Raw genomic sequence first — 19,312 nt, forward strand, 5'->3', positions numbered from 1 at the left:
TAAGAAAGCGGTCTACAAGGCAGGAGTGTGGGGACAGACAGTCAGCTGATGGAGGCGAGCACCACAGCGGAAACATTTGCTGTTTGTCTTTCGCAGGGCTCCGGTTAAACAAACCCAGCCGCTCCCTCACCAACCCCCTCTTGAAGGTACATTCTGTTTTGCTCCCTGTCACCCTTGCATGACACTCCATTAGGCACTTGGCTTATTTTTAGCCAGACTATCAAAATATTTCAACTGCTCTGTGGCAGCACTAGAACTTGGAATCTTGTACCCTGGAGGACAGCACAGCAGAAAAGCACACACTTCTTAAAAATGGGGAATTACAAATCCAGACCGACGCAGACTTGCTCTGGTAACTATTCTGACTTTCCTCGTGTTATGCTAACTGTCCTCGCTTTCTAACACGCACCGTGATTCAATTGTAAGTACAGATGAGCAATAACTCGCTGAGACGTATGCTTATTGGAACACAAAGAATATTAAGTGTTTAGATTATCCAACTTTACTCTTTTGCTCTGAAATATTATTGGCTGAAAGCAGAAAATTTCTTAAAATATTAGCTTAGTTTTTTGGTATAATATGGCATAAAATTTTAGGATGCTATTGAATATAGATATTTTAGAATTATATCTTAAATATCTAGTATTTAAAAGTTAAAAGACACTGTCTAAGCATCAAGAGATTGCTACAATTAAAATGCAATAAAATCAAATGAAATAAGTCAAATATATTCTTTTATGTAAATATATTGTACAGTATCAAATGGGTTCTTAATTACTACAATCCCAAAGTGATTGCATTATAAACATAAACATCTGCATTAAACCCACAATCAGTCATTTAAATTAAGTATTGTAGAATTAAACATTAAAAAAACAGTTTTGATTGCTTGTGTATTATGATCTGTGTCTATATTTTGCAAAATGCAATTATGAATCAATTCCGTTTGTTTTTCTTTTCCAGATGAATGGAAGAAGAAAGTTAGTGAATCTTATGCTATTATAATAGAAAGATTGGAAGGTGACCTGCAGATCAAAGAAAACGAATTTAAGGAACTAAGGCACATCTTTGGGTAAAGTTGTCAGAAATTTTACTCTTTTGAATATGTGTCTTTAGTATTTATCTTGCTTTTAGGCATGCTGTTTGTGTAGATATAAAGCCTTAGATATAAGCATTCTAAGATAAGACTTAGATATAACCAGAATAAGCTTCACAAAGCTAGGCTGTCTGTTCATAAGTATTCATATGGCTCCCCAAATGGAAAGATCATGTCTCTGTAAAATATAACCGAGATTCGATCCTCAAAAAAGTTGCGGAGAAGGAGCTTGGGGGTCAGGCACTGAATATAGGCCATCTCTGTTCCAGGTAACCGGCTCCGGCATCAATCACTACATTCTTCAGCTTGTGCCACCAGCAAGCAGTACTGCTTATTTCCTGGGGTGGCTGAGACCCTCCGTGAGTCTTCATGGTCGGCAGACATTGGAGGCTGTCTCCCGTGAGACTGATACTGCCCCCTTGGACTGTAGACATTGGAGGCTGCCTCTCAGTGGGGCTGAGTATTATTTTGCCCTCATAATCTTATAATGGGTTATATCAGTTTCTATCCATAATAAAAAGAAAAATATTCCCAGCTTGGGACAGTGTCACAACCCTGTAACACACACAGTGTGTGGAAAAGAGGGCCAGGACCCTAATTTGCAGCAATAACCTTGTAGAGAAATTGAATGTGGTGCTGAGGAAGTGGGTGTCTCTCGGTGTAGCTGGCTCTCCAGCTGGTTTAGCTAGTGTTGCTATTTGCTGTGCTGAAACATCATGACCAAGGCAGCTTGGGGAAGAAAGGGCTTATTTAACCCACAGTTCCATATAACATTGTATAATCAAAACACATCAAGGACAGGAAATCAAGCAGCGCAGGGACTTGGAGGTAGGAACTGATATAGAAGGCCATAGAGGGTACTGCTGACTGGCTTGCTTCCAAGGACTTGCTCAGCCCACATTCTTACAACACCCAGGACCACTTAGCCAGGGTTAAAACCACTCACAATGAGCTGGGCCCTCCCCCCTCATCAGCCTCTAATTAAGAAAATGCCCTACAGGCCTGCCTCTAGCCCATTATTACTGAGGCATTTACTCAGTTGAGGCTCTCTCTTCTCCTGAGGCTCTAGCCTGTGTCAAGTCAACATACAGCCAGCCAGCACACTGAGCAAAGAGAAGTCAGACCTGAGACAATCGTCTAAGTCCACTTCGGCAGTCATTCACATAGCACTCCTAGCAAAGACCATCCTCGATTTTATTTAGAAAACCAAAGTTGAGCAATACCCAAACGGCATGTTTCTCAAAAGAAATTGCAAACATAGCAAGTGTTTCAGATAAAGTAAGTGTGTGAATGTAACATGGTGGGAAATGATGTCACCCACTTGTCCTCTCTTACATCTGAACTCCATCCACGGGACAAATAGGGCCTTGACAGGGTGCAGCTGGGAGGTTGACACTTGATTTGAGAAACCCCTGAGGCACCACTTCGTTGCAGCTCTTGCTCGGGTGACAGGAAGCTTAGGAAATTCTCTTGGGGATGTGATGAGCAATTGGAAATAGCACATCCACGTATCCCTCTTTTATTTCACGAGAGGAGTGTAGGTATCTACCTTAGTCATAAGTTGTTACCCACTTACTGATTCCAAAAAGTATACTGACTAAAATGGGATCTATTGGAGGAATTCTTTTCGACTTTATGAACTCTAAATTGTCACTTTCGTTTGATTAATGAACAGTTTTGCTTAGGCAGAGGCTAGCCAGCAGAAACAATATGTGCCTTTTAAGGTATTTTACTTAACAAATAGACTTGAAGGTTTCTCTCAGACTGTACTAGCTGTATTTGCAATTCCTGCTACAGCTGCCTCTTTTTAACCTTCCCGCTAAGTGCTGCAAGTGTGACCTTTTGAATCATCAAGCCTGGATGTGAGGTGCAGAGGTCAGTGTCAGTACCTCACACATAACACAAGTGGTCTTCAACATAGTCTATGGGGTTGAGAATACTAATTTTGGTGGACAACGCTGAGTAACAAACGAGACATAGTCTTTGGCTATTATGAGTATTAGAAGGCTCCTCAAAATGTATGTCGTATTTCTTGAGAATGACAGTTGGATGTTTTTTGAACCAAGTGTCCATTAGCCTTGTGCTGTGGTGTGAAGACAGGAATGTCAGTCAGAAGGGGTGGCGTGAGGCTACAGAGAGGATTGTGAAGACAAGTTCGTCTTAAAGTAGTGTTCACCATCTGTTATGGAGTCAATGGGTCTATTTCTCATCAGAGGATACAAATCTGTATAGATAACTTCCAAGAATCTGAACATAGTCCTCAGACAAAGTTGCAATGGAAACTCCTTGCCTGTGGTGAGGGACCAAGCGATAGGGACTGTTAGCAGAAAGTCAGGAGCTGGTGCAGTCCATGGAGTCAAGAAAACCAGAGACAAACGAGAGTCAGTGTGTTATCTGATTCTGTCAGTGCAGACCGATCTTTCTGGGATGTCAGTTGTTTCCAGGGCTGAGTTCTGAGAACTTTCTTCTCTTTGGATTAAAATGACGGACGACAGGGAAGAAAAGGAGTCTACCCTGAGAGTATAAATTGTTTTACTCTTGTCTCATCAACTAAAATGTTAGAGTCATTAGGGAAAAGATACACCATCACACAGAATCATGATGAGAACATGGGCAATAAGCGCATAGTGAGAGTCTTCACACCCCATCTCTACTTCTGGATTGTGCAACAAATTGCTGTGGTGACAGAGACACCAGGTGCCTGACGTGTCTTTTGCTAAGATGCAGATTGCAAGCAGAGGAGGTTCCCTGTCTGTAGTGGCATTTCAATCGTATCTTAATAAATAAAGACTACCTGAAGATCTGAAAGAAAAACAGTCCCATTGGTTAGTTTACAGACCAGATTACAATAATACGTACCTTTAATCCTAGTAGCCACAATGACACACATCTTTAATCCCAGTGGTGCATGCCTTTAATCCCAGCGCTAGAGAGGAATATAAGAAGTGGGGAAGACAGCTCTCAGATGCACAGTCTCATTCTGTGATTCCGGGAGGTCGGATTGCCATTTCAGACTGAGGTCGAGGTAAGAGCCAACGGCTGGTTGTTTTGCTTTTCTGACCGTCAGGTTGAACCTCAATTTCTCTCTCTGAGTTTTTATTATTCATGCTTCGCCTGTCCACAGAGGTGCAGTTAACACAGTCACAGGTGGAGTTCTCTGCTCAGTCTCTGTTCACTTGTCCATTTGTCTACAGAATTATTGGTAGGTGCTATTCCCATTTGTTTAGAGAGTGTAAACTACACCACAAGCCTCTATCCCTGTCAGATCAACTACACGATGACCCTGGCTTTTACCCACACTATAGTAAGGCATACAGGACTAAAGCTAACTCATTTTAAAACAAACAAAGCGGTGCACTGTCCCTGAGTCTGCAGCAGTTTATAGTGGCTTCACACTGAGAACTTGATGTGGGGGACGAAGGGAACAGAAATAGAATGTTCTTTCCTCTAACGCAAGGTCGCCTTCACTATAGCTTTGGGTAGGTGTTGAAGACATGAATAGGAGGCAGGAAAGAGATGAAGAAGTGTGTTCATGTTCCATGTATTTCCTCTGATGCCTCTGATACCACAGTTACCAGTAAGTTCTCCAGGGTACCTTCAATCCATTTGTGGGTCAGACTCCTCTCCTCACTAGTGTATGCGGACACTAAAGATGCTTCTCTGTCTTGTATGGGCTCTTTACACTTGTATTTATAAACAATACTAGTATGTTAGCTCTAGAAAGATAAACTGAAGAGCTAGTGCCTGCCAGGCATGCCACTGAAGGGCCTTTGTCCTTTCAGATTCCATCCTCCTGGAACGCTGACTTCTGTGATTAAGGTTGGCAAGATAAATGAGCTAGGAGAGAGGAAATGGCGGCAGCATTGGGAAGTCCACTGCAATTCTAACAACACAATTACTCACCTAAATTAATAATGGGCACGTAATCTTTTAAGAAAAGTTTCATTCAAAATTTCAGCCATAATTCTCAGTTCCCATCCACTCTATTCAAATGTTTCTGTTTTGATACATGCAATTAAACATTTAAGATCTTGAAGTGATCACTGCTCATGGAAACACCTGCTTTCTCTCCTGTCAATTTTCCTAAAAGAGTCGCATGTGTCACATTTCCTGACGAGCTGACATCGGCTGCATGTTCTAATGCCTTGGGCTCAATGTATTCTTTAATTTCTCCTTGCATTTTTATAAGATGCCTGCCCCTCACCAACAACAGCACATTCTAATCGGCTCATAGGGCTTCCTGGGGCTTGGATGGAACTCCTAATTAAGATTAAGTCATCCCCATGAATATTTTTCTAATAGTAAATTATTTCCTTAATTATTAAATAGGGTAGTTCTGTACCTAAAGGTTATTTTCTGCCTCGAAGCATAACGACTCTTTTCTTAGCCTTTAACTTTTATTCAGAAAAGTACGCAGTTGTGTGATCCAATTAAACATCTTATCCAGGATCTCATCCTTTCAGAGACGTCTGACACAGCAGCCACAAGTGAGAAATAATTAAAATGAGATGTCTGAAGGTTAGCCAATACAATATGTTGATGTACAAAACACCGAGTGAGGTGAATACATTTAAAAAATTAATTCACCTTCTCAAAAGTAGAGAAAAATCTAAGAAGAACAGAGAGAGAGTGACCACCTTTCTCCTCTGATTCACAGGGCCTGCTGTTCCTTCTCATACATTGCTTTCCAAGTTCCACAGAGAAGTAGAAGCAGAAATCAACAATCAGATCTTACCCAACGAGTATCCCCGTGAATATCCACAAACATTTTTGTTAAATATCTTCCAAGTCAGTGCTCCAAACTTAATAGGAATTATCTCCACTCATCCCACCTGTTTCTCCCTGCTTAGCTTATGGAAAGTAGATTTCCAATAGTAGTGTTCTCTTACTATGCTTCTCATGTGATTTGTGAGATGTGGGAGGTCCTTTTGTATATGTGTTGCTTTTATTGGTTAACGAATAATGATGCTTCAACCTATGGCAGGGCAAAATATAGCCAGGCTGGAAGGGACATATAGAGAGAGTAGGCTGTCCAAGAAGCTAGAGGTAACAAAGCATGAGCCTCATGGTAAAATACAAAATAATAATAGAAATGGGCTAATTTACTATGTAACAGCTGACTAGAAATATTCCTAAGGTATTGGCCAAGCAGTGTTGCAATTAATATAGTTTCTCTGTGAGTATTCGTGTCTAAGCGGTCAGGAACGAAAGAGCAATCTTTACCTACATTTGCAAATTGAATACAACTTTCTCAGAGAAGGTGGAAATTCATTCAGGCCCTTTGGAAGCAGAAACAGTGACTGAGCTAGAGGGCAGGAGGCGGAAAGCAGCTAGACATTAGATATTTCTGATAATAATCTTGTTGTAAGCTTTTGTGAGTTCCAGATGGGTTAGACTTTGTAGAACTTTGACCAGGAGCTGTTATCAGTATCATTTTGCTAAAGTACTGATTTGGGCTAGTTTCAATGTCATTATTTAGTTTTACCCCTGAGGAGAAGGATGGGAAAAGGGATGGCAGAGATGGTATTGGCTAGGAGGGAGGAGGCGATGAGGGAAAGAGGGACAACGAGTCGGAGCATCTAAGGTCACAGGGGACGGCAGAGATAGAGGTGGCTGAGGAGGGTGATTGGAAGGAAGAGGAACAGGGATAGGGAGGCTCCCTCAACTAACATGCAGAGAATATGAGTTACAAATATGTTTCAATGGGAATTTGTATCCCAGACTCTTTGTTTCTGGCACTGCTTGCTTTTGTTTTGTTTCTATTTTGTTGATAATTGACACAAACCCTACATTTCAGACAATCCTTTGAGTCTGCCTGGAAGACCGCATGGCTTCCCAGGGCTTCTTTATACCTTAAGAGATTTACTTCACCCTTCTTCTACAGGGTCCTCTTGCAGGGTTAAGGGGCTGCTTATGGAGTGGCTAAATTGCACAGTTGGCTGTGGTTTGAAAGCTGCCTTGGGCCAGGAGGGACTTTCAGGAGACTGAATACAAGGTGCCTCTCCTCAGGCTACTTTCATGGTCTCTCTTCCTATCTCCTCACACTCCTTGCCCATGCTCACTGAACAAAAGGTTGCTTTGAACATTTCATACCTGATATCTTTCAAAATTAGATAGCATCATTATGAGCTTGTGTGGTTTTTATCAATCCAAAGTAGCCTAAAATTGAGAGGGGAGAGAGAGATATATAGAGAGAAACCTCTGTTTTAGATGTCATTGGCATTTGAAAATTACAATTTACTGGAAGTAGCATTGTGACATTTCAAATTTCATATTAAAGTTTAAGCTGATTATAAGGTGTTCTTGCAGGAACATTGGCAGGGCGTTAAAATTTCTTATGACTTGAAAACATACTGGAAGCAAGTGTCTTAGTGAAGTTCCTATTGCTCTCATAGGCACACACCAAAAGCAAGTTGGAGAAGAAAGAGTCTATTTGTCTTAAATAATCTTGGTGGCAGACCAAGGCCAAGGTAGGAACTCAAGGCAGGATCCTGGCAGCAGGAACTGAAGCAGAGGACATGGAAGGGTACTGCTTACTCGTTTGTTTTCCATGGCTTGCTCAGCCTGCTTTCTTATAGACCCCAGGGCCACTTGCCCATGAGTGGCACCACCCACATTGGGTTAGACCCTCCCATATCCATCATAAGCCAAGAAAACGCCCTACAAGCTTGGTCACTAGCTGTATGATAGAAAGCATATCTCAGTTGGCATTTCTTTTTGCAGATAACTCTGGTTGTGTCCAGCTGACTGCGTGTGTGTGTGTGTGTGTGTGTGTGTGTGTGTGTGTGTATCCAATTATAAAACAATGCAAGTGAAATGAAAATATTTAAAAGTAGCAAGAGAAGAACCACACAAATTTTCAGAAATGAGGTAACGTTAACATTCTGCCCTTGGTTGGCTTCTAAACAGTGTATGGTATCAGTGTTGTACTTGAAACAAGGGTATTAGGTCAGATGCAGAGGAAGGCAATGAGTGCCACTAAGGTGGCTGAAGTCAGTTCAGCATTACAAAGGTCCACTCTCCCAAGTCATTAGCTTGGATCAGTCACTGTGCTTAGTAGAGTGTCTTAGAACACAGGTGTGGCTTTTTTTTTCAGAACTTAGGTCACACTGTCTGTGACTTTAAACCACACATGTACTAGCTTTGCAAGTGAGGTAGACTAGATTTTCTTTTCGTTTTCTTTTTCCTTTTCTTTTTTCCCTCCACTTGCCTCCCTTCCTTTCCCTCCTTCTCTCCCCTCCCCCCTAAAGTGTGGGGGTCATAGACTAGGTTTTACAGGAACCGTGTCCATCTGTGAAAAGGGAGGGGACCTGTGAAGATTCTGCTGCATAGCACTCCTGAAGCTCTGGGCTGTGAGGAGACTTCTTTCTTGGGTTTCCTTTACCCAGGAAACGATGCCACTGAAGAGGAATAGGGTGTTGGTGGGCTGGGGTGGGACTCTGCTAATGTATGGAACACCATAACTGGCCATCACCCCAAGAGCAGCAAGGGAGGATGGGTTTCGTCTGATCTAACCAAATGAATGTAGCTTAAACAGGGATACTGAGAGAACAGTCAGCTTTGGAACACCTGGGTAATTGATAACTTCACATGTATGTTGTTAAGATTATACAGCAATGGACCTGGGACGCTGACCAGAAGGTACTGAGACTTGCAACCAAGGCTGACCCTCCAGTTCCATTCCCGGGACCCACAAACTAAAAGTGGGGACTTAGGACTGCTTGTAGTTTGAACTAAGTATGTGAAAACACACACACCACTCACTGAAGCATCTGCTTATTAGACCCTCAGTGATGTGGACAAGTTAGAATGCTGCAAGCCCAGAGACAAATAATCTCGGGGCACGTTCACTTCCCTAAAAAACACTTATTACCCTCCTTTGTATGTGACTGAAAATCTTTGTGATCTTTAAGCTGGGAGTTTTCAACCAACCAAAGGGGTAAGAATGTGGTCAGATAATGTCTGAGTAATCCCCTCCCACTGTACCCCAATGCTGTAACCCACCTACCTAAGGTTGTAATCTGCCTACCCAATATTTCACTAATGTGTTTAAAAGGGCCTTGAGTTATGATTTTCTCCTGTTACTATAAAAAGCTTTATCAAATTTCTATTATGCTGTAGCATGGAGATTTGGGCTAACCTAAATCTTTGTTTCCAGGCCATGTTCATTCATATTTGACTCCAATTAGCTGTCCCTTATCCCCTTTGAAGATATCGTGTGTGGTTTTCTGCCTACATTTCTACACACATGCAGCCACAACAAGTACAATACATACATACAAATATAATAGAGAGTTAATTTATAATTAAAAATTTTAAAGAAATGAGATAGCAAAACCTACTAGCTGTTGATGTTTACAAAATGGGAAAACTTATTTTTTCGGTGTAGGAAAGCCTTAAAAGGATGGGCATGTCACAGTTCCTGAGAGCTGAAATAAACAGCAAACAAAAAGCCACGCCTACTGGAAGGATTCTATAGTGACGTCTGACTGGTAAAATCTTATCTGCTTGTTAAGTGTTGGCTATTGCAGGTCCAGAACCATATCATCTTAGGTTACAAGTAGTCCCCTTACTAGCCACTTAGTGACCACCTTCTGCGTTTGGCCTAATGTCCTTATAATTACAAGTAAGACCTTTAGCATATATTAGCTCAATAGGCCAGGAGCTTTCACCAACCTAACGCTAAGACTATCATCCGATACAGCAGGAACCTATGGCAGAGACTGCCCCACTTCTCTGGATCCTCTATGCCCACCAAGGTCTTGAGTCAACAAAATGACTTAGGGATCTGGAGAGCGGGTTTAGTGTTAATGCACACACTGCTCATACTGGAGACTCAAGTGCATTTTTCTGCACCTCAGGCCCGCTTGCAGCCACCTGTAAGTACAGGTGAGATGGATTTGAGGCCCCTTCTGCACTCATGGGCACATACCTACACACAGAAACACAAAACCCAAAATTTACAAAGTAACACTGAAATATTTTACTACATAATCTGACCTATGACCTTTGCATTGTTTTGAGATTATAAAAACTCCCATCTGACTTCCACTTTTGGATATAAAATGTGGAGTAATTTCCCAGGCTGTGGACCCTGCACTTGGCTCGGAACAAACCACCTCCTCCTCCCTTAAGCAAGGACAAGCTGTGTGACCTGAATGCCTTTCTAGTGTGGGCAGTGGAGCCTGCTTTGTCAGTCAGGAGAATATCCCCTCGTCTATGAAAACAGACCACAGGGCTCAGAGTTGCTAATTAAAGCCTTTCTTGGGGCCTCTCAAGGTTTCTGGATTTAGAGCCCTTCTCTTTTTAGCAGCACCCTGGAGAATAGAATTTTTTCTATTTCAAAATTCTAACAGCCTTTGAAGTTCTTAACTGGGAGCCTTGATGCAAATAGTCCAAGTTTATTAAGTCTTTCAAGTCTAAGTGCTTTAAAGGTGATGGGAATCCCTGGCTTTCCCACCAGAGATAAGGCGTTTCTCTAGCGCTGCTAAGATTAAAATAGGCCCAAGGCCCCTTGAAGCCAGCCCAGAGGCCAAGGACACGATCTCATTTCTACTGAAAAATGTCCTGGGAGTGCCAAGGACCTGAAGAGGTCAAGAATTTTAGCTCTAACTTCCTGTTGAAAGGATACCTATGGCTCCCAGGGTCCTTTAGGGGGCAAAGTCTTTGATAGTATAAAGGCAAGGAATTCATTAAAGCCATCATTCCTCTCCTCAGCAGCCTTCACAGCACCTCCCCAGGTGTCAGACCTCCCTGATCTGAGGACGCTGACCCGGTCAGAGTACAAGGAAAGTTGGCTGCAGGCAGAAATTGTCATACATTTGGCCTATAATCTTTTTCCCACTCTCTTATCACACACAGCACAACGTTTTCTCTCTCCCTCCTCTCCCCTCCCTTCCTTCCTCCTTTCTTCCTTTTGTGGATATCTTGATTTGTCTACAAATGTAATACGAATGTTTGATTGTGAAAGATATAATTTTACTTTTAGATGTATGTATTTTCCTTATAATGGGCTTGATAAAATTAAATTATGTATTTAGGTAATTATATTAGAACCCAGAGTATATATGCGAGTCTTTAACTTGATCCCTTCAACGATTAATATCATTTTTATCAAGTTTTAGTTCTTGGTATGAAGGATTCGCAATTCTTCTAGCAGCAAAGTCATATAACAAAATACATTTCTGAATTTATAGACCGGTATTTAGTTCTCAAACAAATGGCAGATACTGAGACAAGCTTCTGGTTGCTTGTCATTGCTGTTTCAGGTCTGACGAAGCCTTCCGAGAAGTCAGTCTGAACTACCGCACCGAGAGCGGGCTGTCCCTGCTGCACTTGTGTTGTGTTTGTGGCGGTAAGTGCCTGAAACCTGTTTAAACCAGATCTATGCCCACGTGGTAGGGCACATGCGGTGTGCTGAGTGACCAGCAGAAGGACCCTATCAGACTCCATTTCTCTCTGGCTTCCCTCCCAGGATCTTGGTGACATTCCCAGGAGTGGTGACCCTTGAGGTTCCCGCTCTGCATCTCTGAATTTCTAATCTGGAAATCAACAAATGTTTTTTTAATAATAGGCAGCCAGTCAGGGATTGGGTTTAATGGAGGGGCCCTTAAGACATCCCTTTACATATGATCAGACAGACCCTTTACTATAAGAAACAGGAGTGCGTGTGAAGAGGAGGAAACACCAAACATAGACTCTGACAGGGGAGAATGCTCAGGGTGATGGACACAGTCCTTATCTGCTTGTACTTCACTCGATTTTACAAGGATCCCAGCCACTTCAGTTGGGTCTCAGCATATGGTGTCAGCTCTATAAAGCTAAGGAATTGTCCAATGGAAGCTGGTATTTATTTGTTACTCAAGCTGAGCAGAGCTGGATGTAGTAGTGGAGCTGCCTTACTAGTGGACTGATGGTCCCTTGAGTGCCAGACCCTGGGAACAGGCTCGCCTTCATGTCTGCTCCTTCCAATGGGAGCTGGTTGCCAGGAGTAGCTTCTACTGCAGAGGAACCTCGCAGGATCCCAGTCACTGGACTGTCACCTCTGTTCTCAACTAGAGGTTTATTAGATGACCATTTTATTTTGCTTGGCATTTTTGAGACAAGGCCTGCTCTGCAGTCCAGGCTAGCCTCAAATTTGTGGCAGTCCTCCTGTCTCAACTTCCCGGGTGCTGAGATTACACACATCTGCCACCCTGCCAGTTACATTCCCAAGATAAAACTGTGTGGTGTTAAATCAAACAAAGCCCGTGAGCCAAGTGTCTCACAATGCGGAGCATCCGTGCAAACCTGCATACGTGCGATAAAAACTCGTGTGTGAAGTAACACTGCCAACAAAGAGAATCGCTGAGGAATGGGCTTGAATGGGGGGCTGACATTTTCACACGTCAGAATGGCATTTATCCTTAAGTCAAAGGGAGACATGATGTCGTTCAGTCCGCCCCAGCAATAAATCAGCCTTTGTTATTTCTCTCTAGGCAACAAGTCACACATCCGCGCCCTTATGTTAAAAGGGCTCCGTCCATCAAGACTGACGAGAAACGGGTTTCCAGCGCTCCACTTGGCAGTTTACAAGGTCTGCCATTTTCATTCCTATAGACTTTGTTAAGGACAGCATGGCCCTGATCTCTACTCCACCCCAAGCAGGCAGAACTGGCATAGAATGAGGAGGGCACCCTGGGATATTCCGTGTTGGAAGTGACCCTCCAGACTGTCATAAATGCACACTTGTATGTGTAAATAATATAAGCACTCTAGTCTTAGCGGTTTTCCCTCACTCTGCCACCCGAGTGTTTGTTTTACAGAGAAAACAGTGACGCTCAGAGTGAGGTCTAGTTAATTAGAAAAGTGAGTATAATCTACCACAGTTGATCCCAGCCCCCAATCCTCATAGCTGTATTGATTATTTGTTACTCCACCTACCTACGTCCTAACCAATAAAATGAGCCAAAGCAGTTCCTTTATTAGCCAATGACCTTCCTCCACCATTTCCCCTTTTTCGGTTTAAACAACAAAAAAAAAGGCTTTAACTTTAACATAGCAAAATTACATATAACAAAACAGTTATCAAGTAAAAGTTACAATAATCTTTATCATAACTAAGGAAAACTATAACTATAACTAACTATTCTTAACTCCATCAAAGACTCCAGAAAGATACAATACTACCTAAGCAAACAAGAAAAAAGCAACTTTTAAAACTCTAGAAATGACAGAGACGTCTCGCTGCCTGGACAGTCACCCAAAGTTCCTCTGTACCGTTGGGGCATCCATCTTCAGCCTTCAGGCCCATGGTATCCAGCAGACATTTCCATAAAGCAGGAAAATTCAAAGTCAGTTCAGTCACTATCGATTGTGTCCTGCAGAATGTCTCGAAGACTCTTTCATGAATCAGGAACCCTGAAAGATCATCTCACCTTAGGCAAGTTCAGTAGTCCTCTCTCTGTGGGTTCTCTATGTCCAGTTTATGCAATAGTCCAGGCAAGAGCAGTTTCTTGCCCAAATGGCTATCAAACTCCATAGGGATCCTCTTCGATGCCCATCTTCTTCTTGAAGTAGATTGGTGCTGCCAGGAGCAGACGTGTCTCATTGTCATGAAAAGTCCTAAGTTATTAAAACATTTAAATGTCCTATTCTGTAATCTTTGAAAGACATGAAGAATGTCTATTTAAAATATATCTCTATATATCTAGAAAATCTAACTAACATGACTACAAGCTTTACTATTATTGATGATTATCCATTAACAACCTATATTTCTTAATTATACAGTACATATTTAAATGAACTACACAATCACAATACCTTAATCAAAACCAGAAACACTTATACATATAACAAAATTGACCGTAAATCTCTATCAATAAAGCAAAATCTATACTAATGCAAATTATTCATGTCTATATCATATCCCCCTTTAAATGTTAAAGAACATTTATAAACAATTTTTGGGAATATGGGCACAGTTATTTCTCTCCAAACTGCTTCCTGCTGAATGGGGGCACCGTTAATTAGATCTTTCATGGTATAACCTGTGTGCTAGTTTCGTCTCAGTTGGCAGTTGAGCAAAGCAATTTTATGAAGATGTTCACAGCAACTCTTCAGGAGGACGTGGTCCATCATACCAAATCAGAATAGAAGAAATCCATAGAGTCTCATCCTCTGTGAAAACAAAAGAAGACTCTCTCCAAAGCATCATATCCTTAGACCCAAATTCTGAAATCGTAATACCCTTATATCCATTCTGGTTTAGCTTGGCAGCCCATATAATGAAATGTCTCTCTGTACTTAGCTCCTTCACAGTCAAAAATTTTAAAGAAAACACAATAATACAAAGAATCCAGACTCTCTGTGAATTTTCCATTTTTATGCGGCTTACTTTTACTCTATCACTTTACTTTATTCTATCTTTTTAAAGACTTTACCTTTTTTTTAAACCATTAACTTTATTCTCTATATTCTTTTTCTTCTCTCTCCCAAGCCTACATACATTCATCCAACAGTGTGACTCATTTAGTGGTCTGAATCTGTCCTATTGTGAATCTGCAATATTTTACTATCCAGGAGCACTTTTGATTTGCGCCTTTAAATCACTAGGCGCTTAAGAATCTAAGCTGTGACATTCCTAGGTTAACTTTTTGCTTTTTGAGCGTATATCTTTGACCTGTAGACCAGGCTGTCTTTGAACTCTCAGAGATCCGCCTGTCTCAGCCTCCCAGGCATTGGGATTAAAGGTGTTTGCTACTACACCTTGAACTCACAGAGATCTGTTCGTCTCTGCCTTCTAGGCACTGGGATTAAAGGCGTGTGCTACCACACCTTGAAGTCACAGAGGTTTACTTTAAGAATTTTAACTTTTAGTCTGCATATATTTTTAACACACTTTAAATCATTTAAAAATTTTCTTTGTCTTTGAATCTCTCTTTTTACTGTATCTCTCTCTCTTTTTCTGACCACAAGAGCCTTTAATTTACCAAGCAATATCAGTAGGACTAAAGGCGTGGCTTTGCCAGCTAGATCCAGTCCATTCCTTAGCTTTCCAGCCTCATGGCGGATATACAGGCTGCAGCCATGTTTATAGCCACACCTCTATGGCGTTTCAAGGTGCCTGCCAGCCAGCAAGCTACAACAAACAACACTCAAATCATCTCTCGGTAGCCGGCCCTCCTGCCTCAAACAGTCAGAGTTTTCCCTGGCAGGATGGCCCAGAAAGCCGGCATTTTTACTGCATTTTGAAACAACACAGGTTTGTTCCTGCTGCTGAGTCAGGAAAATTTCAAAATGGAGGACGTACCATTTTGTGCTAGCTCTTGGGCCACCAGGTAGGAGCGGCCCTCAGCACTTTAATTCTGAGACTGAGCGTGCAGCACAGAAATTCTTTTCATCCAAGTTACATCCAAATCTGACATGCAGAGCACTACGCAGTCTGAAAACACATCTCTGTATGGCAGCAGGAATCCGCCATGCTCTTCCGCCTGCCTAAGCCTGATTCTGCCTTCTGCCCAGGAGCAGGCCGGGAGCTCTGAGTCATCATCATGGTCTCAGAGCACTCTCCTTCCGATCCCAAGCGGGAACACAAACATAAAGCCAGAGTTTGCACTGGCAGCAAAGCCCCAGGAAGCTGCGCTTTAAAATAACGCAGCTTTTTTTCTGCTGCTCTTGCTGAATCAGGAAATCTCTCTACAGCACGCCACCAGCAAACAGCAAAAATCTGTGTTAAACGCTCTCTCCCTTATTTTTAAGCGTTCTCAGGTTTTTTTAAGTGGGTTTAGCCCCACGTTGGGCGCCATTTGTAGTTATTAGGAGCGCAGCAGTGGGTCTGCGTCCCCAACAACCCAGCCGCCTGCTCAGCTAGCTTATGCCCCGAAATAATTACACGGACACTGTATTCATTTAAACACTGTTTGGCTCATTTCTACCTAGCCTCTTCTAGGCTAACTCTCACACCTGGACTAGCCCATTTCTTATCATCTGTATAGCACCGGTCTTACCGGGAAGATTCTAGCCTAAGTCCATCGTGGGTCGGAGCTTCATAGCGTTCATCTTCCCTGGAGCGGGGAATATGGCGTCTCTCTCTGAGGCATCTGCTCTGGAGAGAAGAGCTGTGGAGTCTGACCTCACTTCCTCTTCCTCCCGGCATTCTGTTCTGTTTACTCCACCTACCTACGTCCTAACCAATAAAATGAGCCGAAGCAGTTCCTTTATTAGCCAATGACCTTCCTCCACCAAAGATATTTATCATTTTGTGAGGTTTGATTTCTTGAAACCTAGTTGCTTAGTGGTTAAGTTCATTAAATCACCTCACCCGGCTGCAACAGGCATCTCCCTGTTCTAAGTTCTAAGCGGAGAACGAAGTTTCTTCTCCAAACCCTTCTCCAAGCCTCTGAATATCTAGTTTTTATATTTTGAAACTGTGCACCCCTAAAATGAATACAGATGTTGGAAAGAATACATTGAACCTTGATATGGTTTGGAAGAGTTCAAGTCGGAATTCAAATGAACGAAAACCTGAATGACCCACTGACTGAGCCCCAGCCACCGCCCCCAACAATGCACAGGAAAATCTTCCCATGAGAGCTCTTTAGTGGTTCAAAAGCAGTAGTTTTTAATTCAAGTCTTTTTCCAGCATTTCATAACTTAAAAGCGGATATCGAAAGATGATAGTTTTTTATTTTGTTCCATTGTGTACATCTCTACCAAGATCTCCTTGTAAATCATCTTACGTATTTGTTACAAAGGGAAAGGACGTGGAGAGAGGGCTCTGGGTTTTTCTACAAAGCCAGACCTTTCAAAGACCTCGGAGGTTCCCACAGGGTGTGGCAAACTGGTGCCCTCTGAGCTCCTCATCCTGATTCAATCTTCCTTCTTAGCACATATATTTTATTAAGAAGTTGAGAGTTTTGTTTCAGCAATATCAAGATACAGAACCCAGAACTAGTGTCCCACAACTTCCAAAGGCTCTTCTCATACTGGAATAACTCAGTCTTAACTTTTTGCGTCACAGATGAAACAAGCCTGCAGTGAGGGTATTTTCTACTCCTGGCAAAGCATTCTGGGGCATCCCTATCTTCTTTCCTAAACACGGCCCTAGTCATTGCCCTCATTAACAGTTTTGACAACCAAAAAGACAATTCAATCCCAAGACAAGAATTAAGAACCAATGATTTAGAGGAGAGATTAAAAGATTCATTAACTTAAATTGATTTTTTAATACAAGTTGTCTTTCTATTTGTACAAATGACTGGACTAAGGATTGTGTTTTTTCCCCAAATGGTAGTTTGTCAAGAGAGTAATATCTCTGAAGAAGAAGGGGAAAATATTTAAGAGAAGAAATCCCATTTTTTGGCATACGTAACTCGAGTTTCCAAGTAATGATGACTTTTAAAAACAAGAGTTTACAAATGGACACCAACTTTAACTAAACATTTACATTCACAAATTGGAGCAACCACTAATATACAAATATTATCTTCCTTCAACTCTTACATCAGGCAGCTTTGTTTTCTGGAGGACCTTCTCTCCCAAGCCTGAGTTAACTGAGTCTCTGTTACATTTCCCACAGTCATGATATGAATCCCTGGTTCATCTCTGTACTTATTCTATGCTGGGTCTCACAGTCTCCAATCCGCGTCTACAGTGATAAGACAAATGAATAAAGGAATGTTAGGAAATAAGGCAAACCAGGATGGGGACCAACCCCGAGACTCAGGCTTTCAGGGTACTAAAGAGGGGACGGAGACTGGCACACTGTGTGAGGGGCTCTTCCCTGCTCTGTCCCAGTTCAGCTTCGTATGTGATCCCATGCACTGCATCACGATAAGATAGCTGGCAAGGGCTGCATCCTTCCCCTGTGCGCTACAGTGAAAAGCTCGTGACAGGGCTTGGCCGTGTGATGGAAAGGACTCGGGAGTCAGAGACTGGCAGTGGCTTGGTTCAGAATAGCATGCTGTTTGGAGTACACATACCTAAGCTCAAATCCCATCTCTGGCTACACCTAAACTTACAGGAAAGAGGCTCTCTTTATGACCTGGAATGCCTACAGGGATGGCTGAGAAGCGGCATCCAAGGATTGAAACCTTCAAGAAAATGATTTCCAGTCACCCCTTCTGAAGTAAAAGGAAGAAGCAAGACTGGGGAGGAGGAGATCACAGCAAAGAACTGGTCAGATCTACACTCGCCCTTGAGAGAGTGCGGAGCAGACCTACCCACAGGAACTGCTGACTCACCCTCTTTAGCTCCATAATGCTTCCCAGAAGATCAGAAAATAAAGGCAAGGATTGAGAGGACATGCTGTGATCTAAGAAAGTTGAGGTGTTTGCTGGGTGGAGAAAGACAGGGTTGGTTTGTCTGTTTGTCGGGCCTCTTTTCCTGTGGTTCATTGGCCACCAGGCTGCAAAGACAAAGGTAGCAAAGGTGGCATGTGGGGCTTTGTGAGTGTGACAGAAATAGCCTTCGTGGAGTCTGCATCAGTGACACAGCTCAGCTTTATTCCAGAGGGGAAACATAAGGTTGGGAACATCACCTGTGGCATCACCTAAATTGTGTTTGTCAGCAGGATACTACCAGACAGCTGGGAGCACAAAACCTAATTATCTCTCAGGGGCAGCAGGGGAAGAGCCTTCAGACACAGAATCTGTGTCAAAGGTCATGCTTGAGACAGGTCAGGCATCTGGGCTTGAGGACACCTTGTAGAGAAGGTCAAGCCTCCAGCCTACAGACACTATCCAGGTAGGGAGGGAACCTTTAGAGAAAGTGAGTCCTCCATTTTCCTACAAGCCCAGAGAGCTGTCCTGACATGACAGACTGAAACCTTAAGTGCAGGGTATTCCAACGTCTATTTATGTGTTTGTGTTTAGATGCAGCGGGAAGAGCCCATGTGTACCAGTTAGGTTTTATTGTTAACACAGTGTAGGGTCGTTTGGGAAGGGGGGGACCTCCACTGAAGAACTGCTTCCACCAGGGTGGCCATGGCCATGTCTGTGAGAAATTGTCTTGATTGATGTTTGATGTGAGAAGGACTAGCCCAGAGTGAGTGGCACCATCCCTAGGCAGCTGGGCTTTGGGTATATAAGAAAGCAAGTGGAGCAAGCCAACAAGAAGCATTCTTCCGTGGTTCCTGCCATGAGTTCCTGTGTAAGTTCCCTCAAAGACAGACTTGGGCCTGGAAAAGTACGATGAAACCCTCTCCTCCTTCCAGTTACTTTGGTCACAGCAACA

General features: G+C 42.6%; 1 protein-coding gene across 2 annotated transcripts in view; it reads left to right on the forward strand.

Moving 5' to 3' along the window:
- The first annotated feature begins 263 nt into the window (after nucleotides 1–263).
- Tnni3k (TNNI3 interacting kinase) overlaps nucleotides 264–19,312 on the forward strand; it is a 219,051-nt gene continuing 200,002 nt past the window's right edge. For both annotated transcript variants that reach the window (XM_075981029.1, XM_075981030.1), the window contains exons 1-4: nucleotides 264–352; nucleotides 964–1,072; nucleotides 11,365–11,450; nucleotides 12,574–12,671. In XM_075981029.1, the coding sequence (XP_075837144.1) occupies nucleotides 313–352; nucleotides 964–1,072; nucleotides 11,365–11,450; nucleotides 12,574–12,671 (333 nt within the window). In that variant the 5' untranslated portion in view covers nucleotides 264–312. The remainder of the gene's footprint in view (nucleotides 353–963; nucleotides 1,073–11,364; nucleotides 11,451–12,573; nucleotides 12,672–19,312) is intronic.

This window comes from Microtus pennsylvanicus, chromosome 7 (assembly GCF_037038515.1).
Source record: "Microtus pennsylvanicus isolate mMicPen1 chromosome 7, mMicPen1.hap1, whole genome shotgun sequence".
Taxonomy (NCBI): domain Eukaryota; kingdom Metazoa; phylum Chordata; class Mammalia; order Rodentia; family Cricetidae; genus Microtus; species Microtus pennsylvanicus.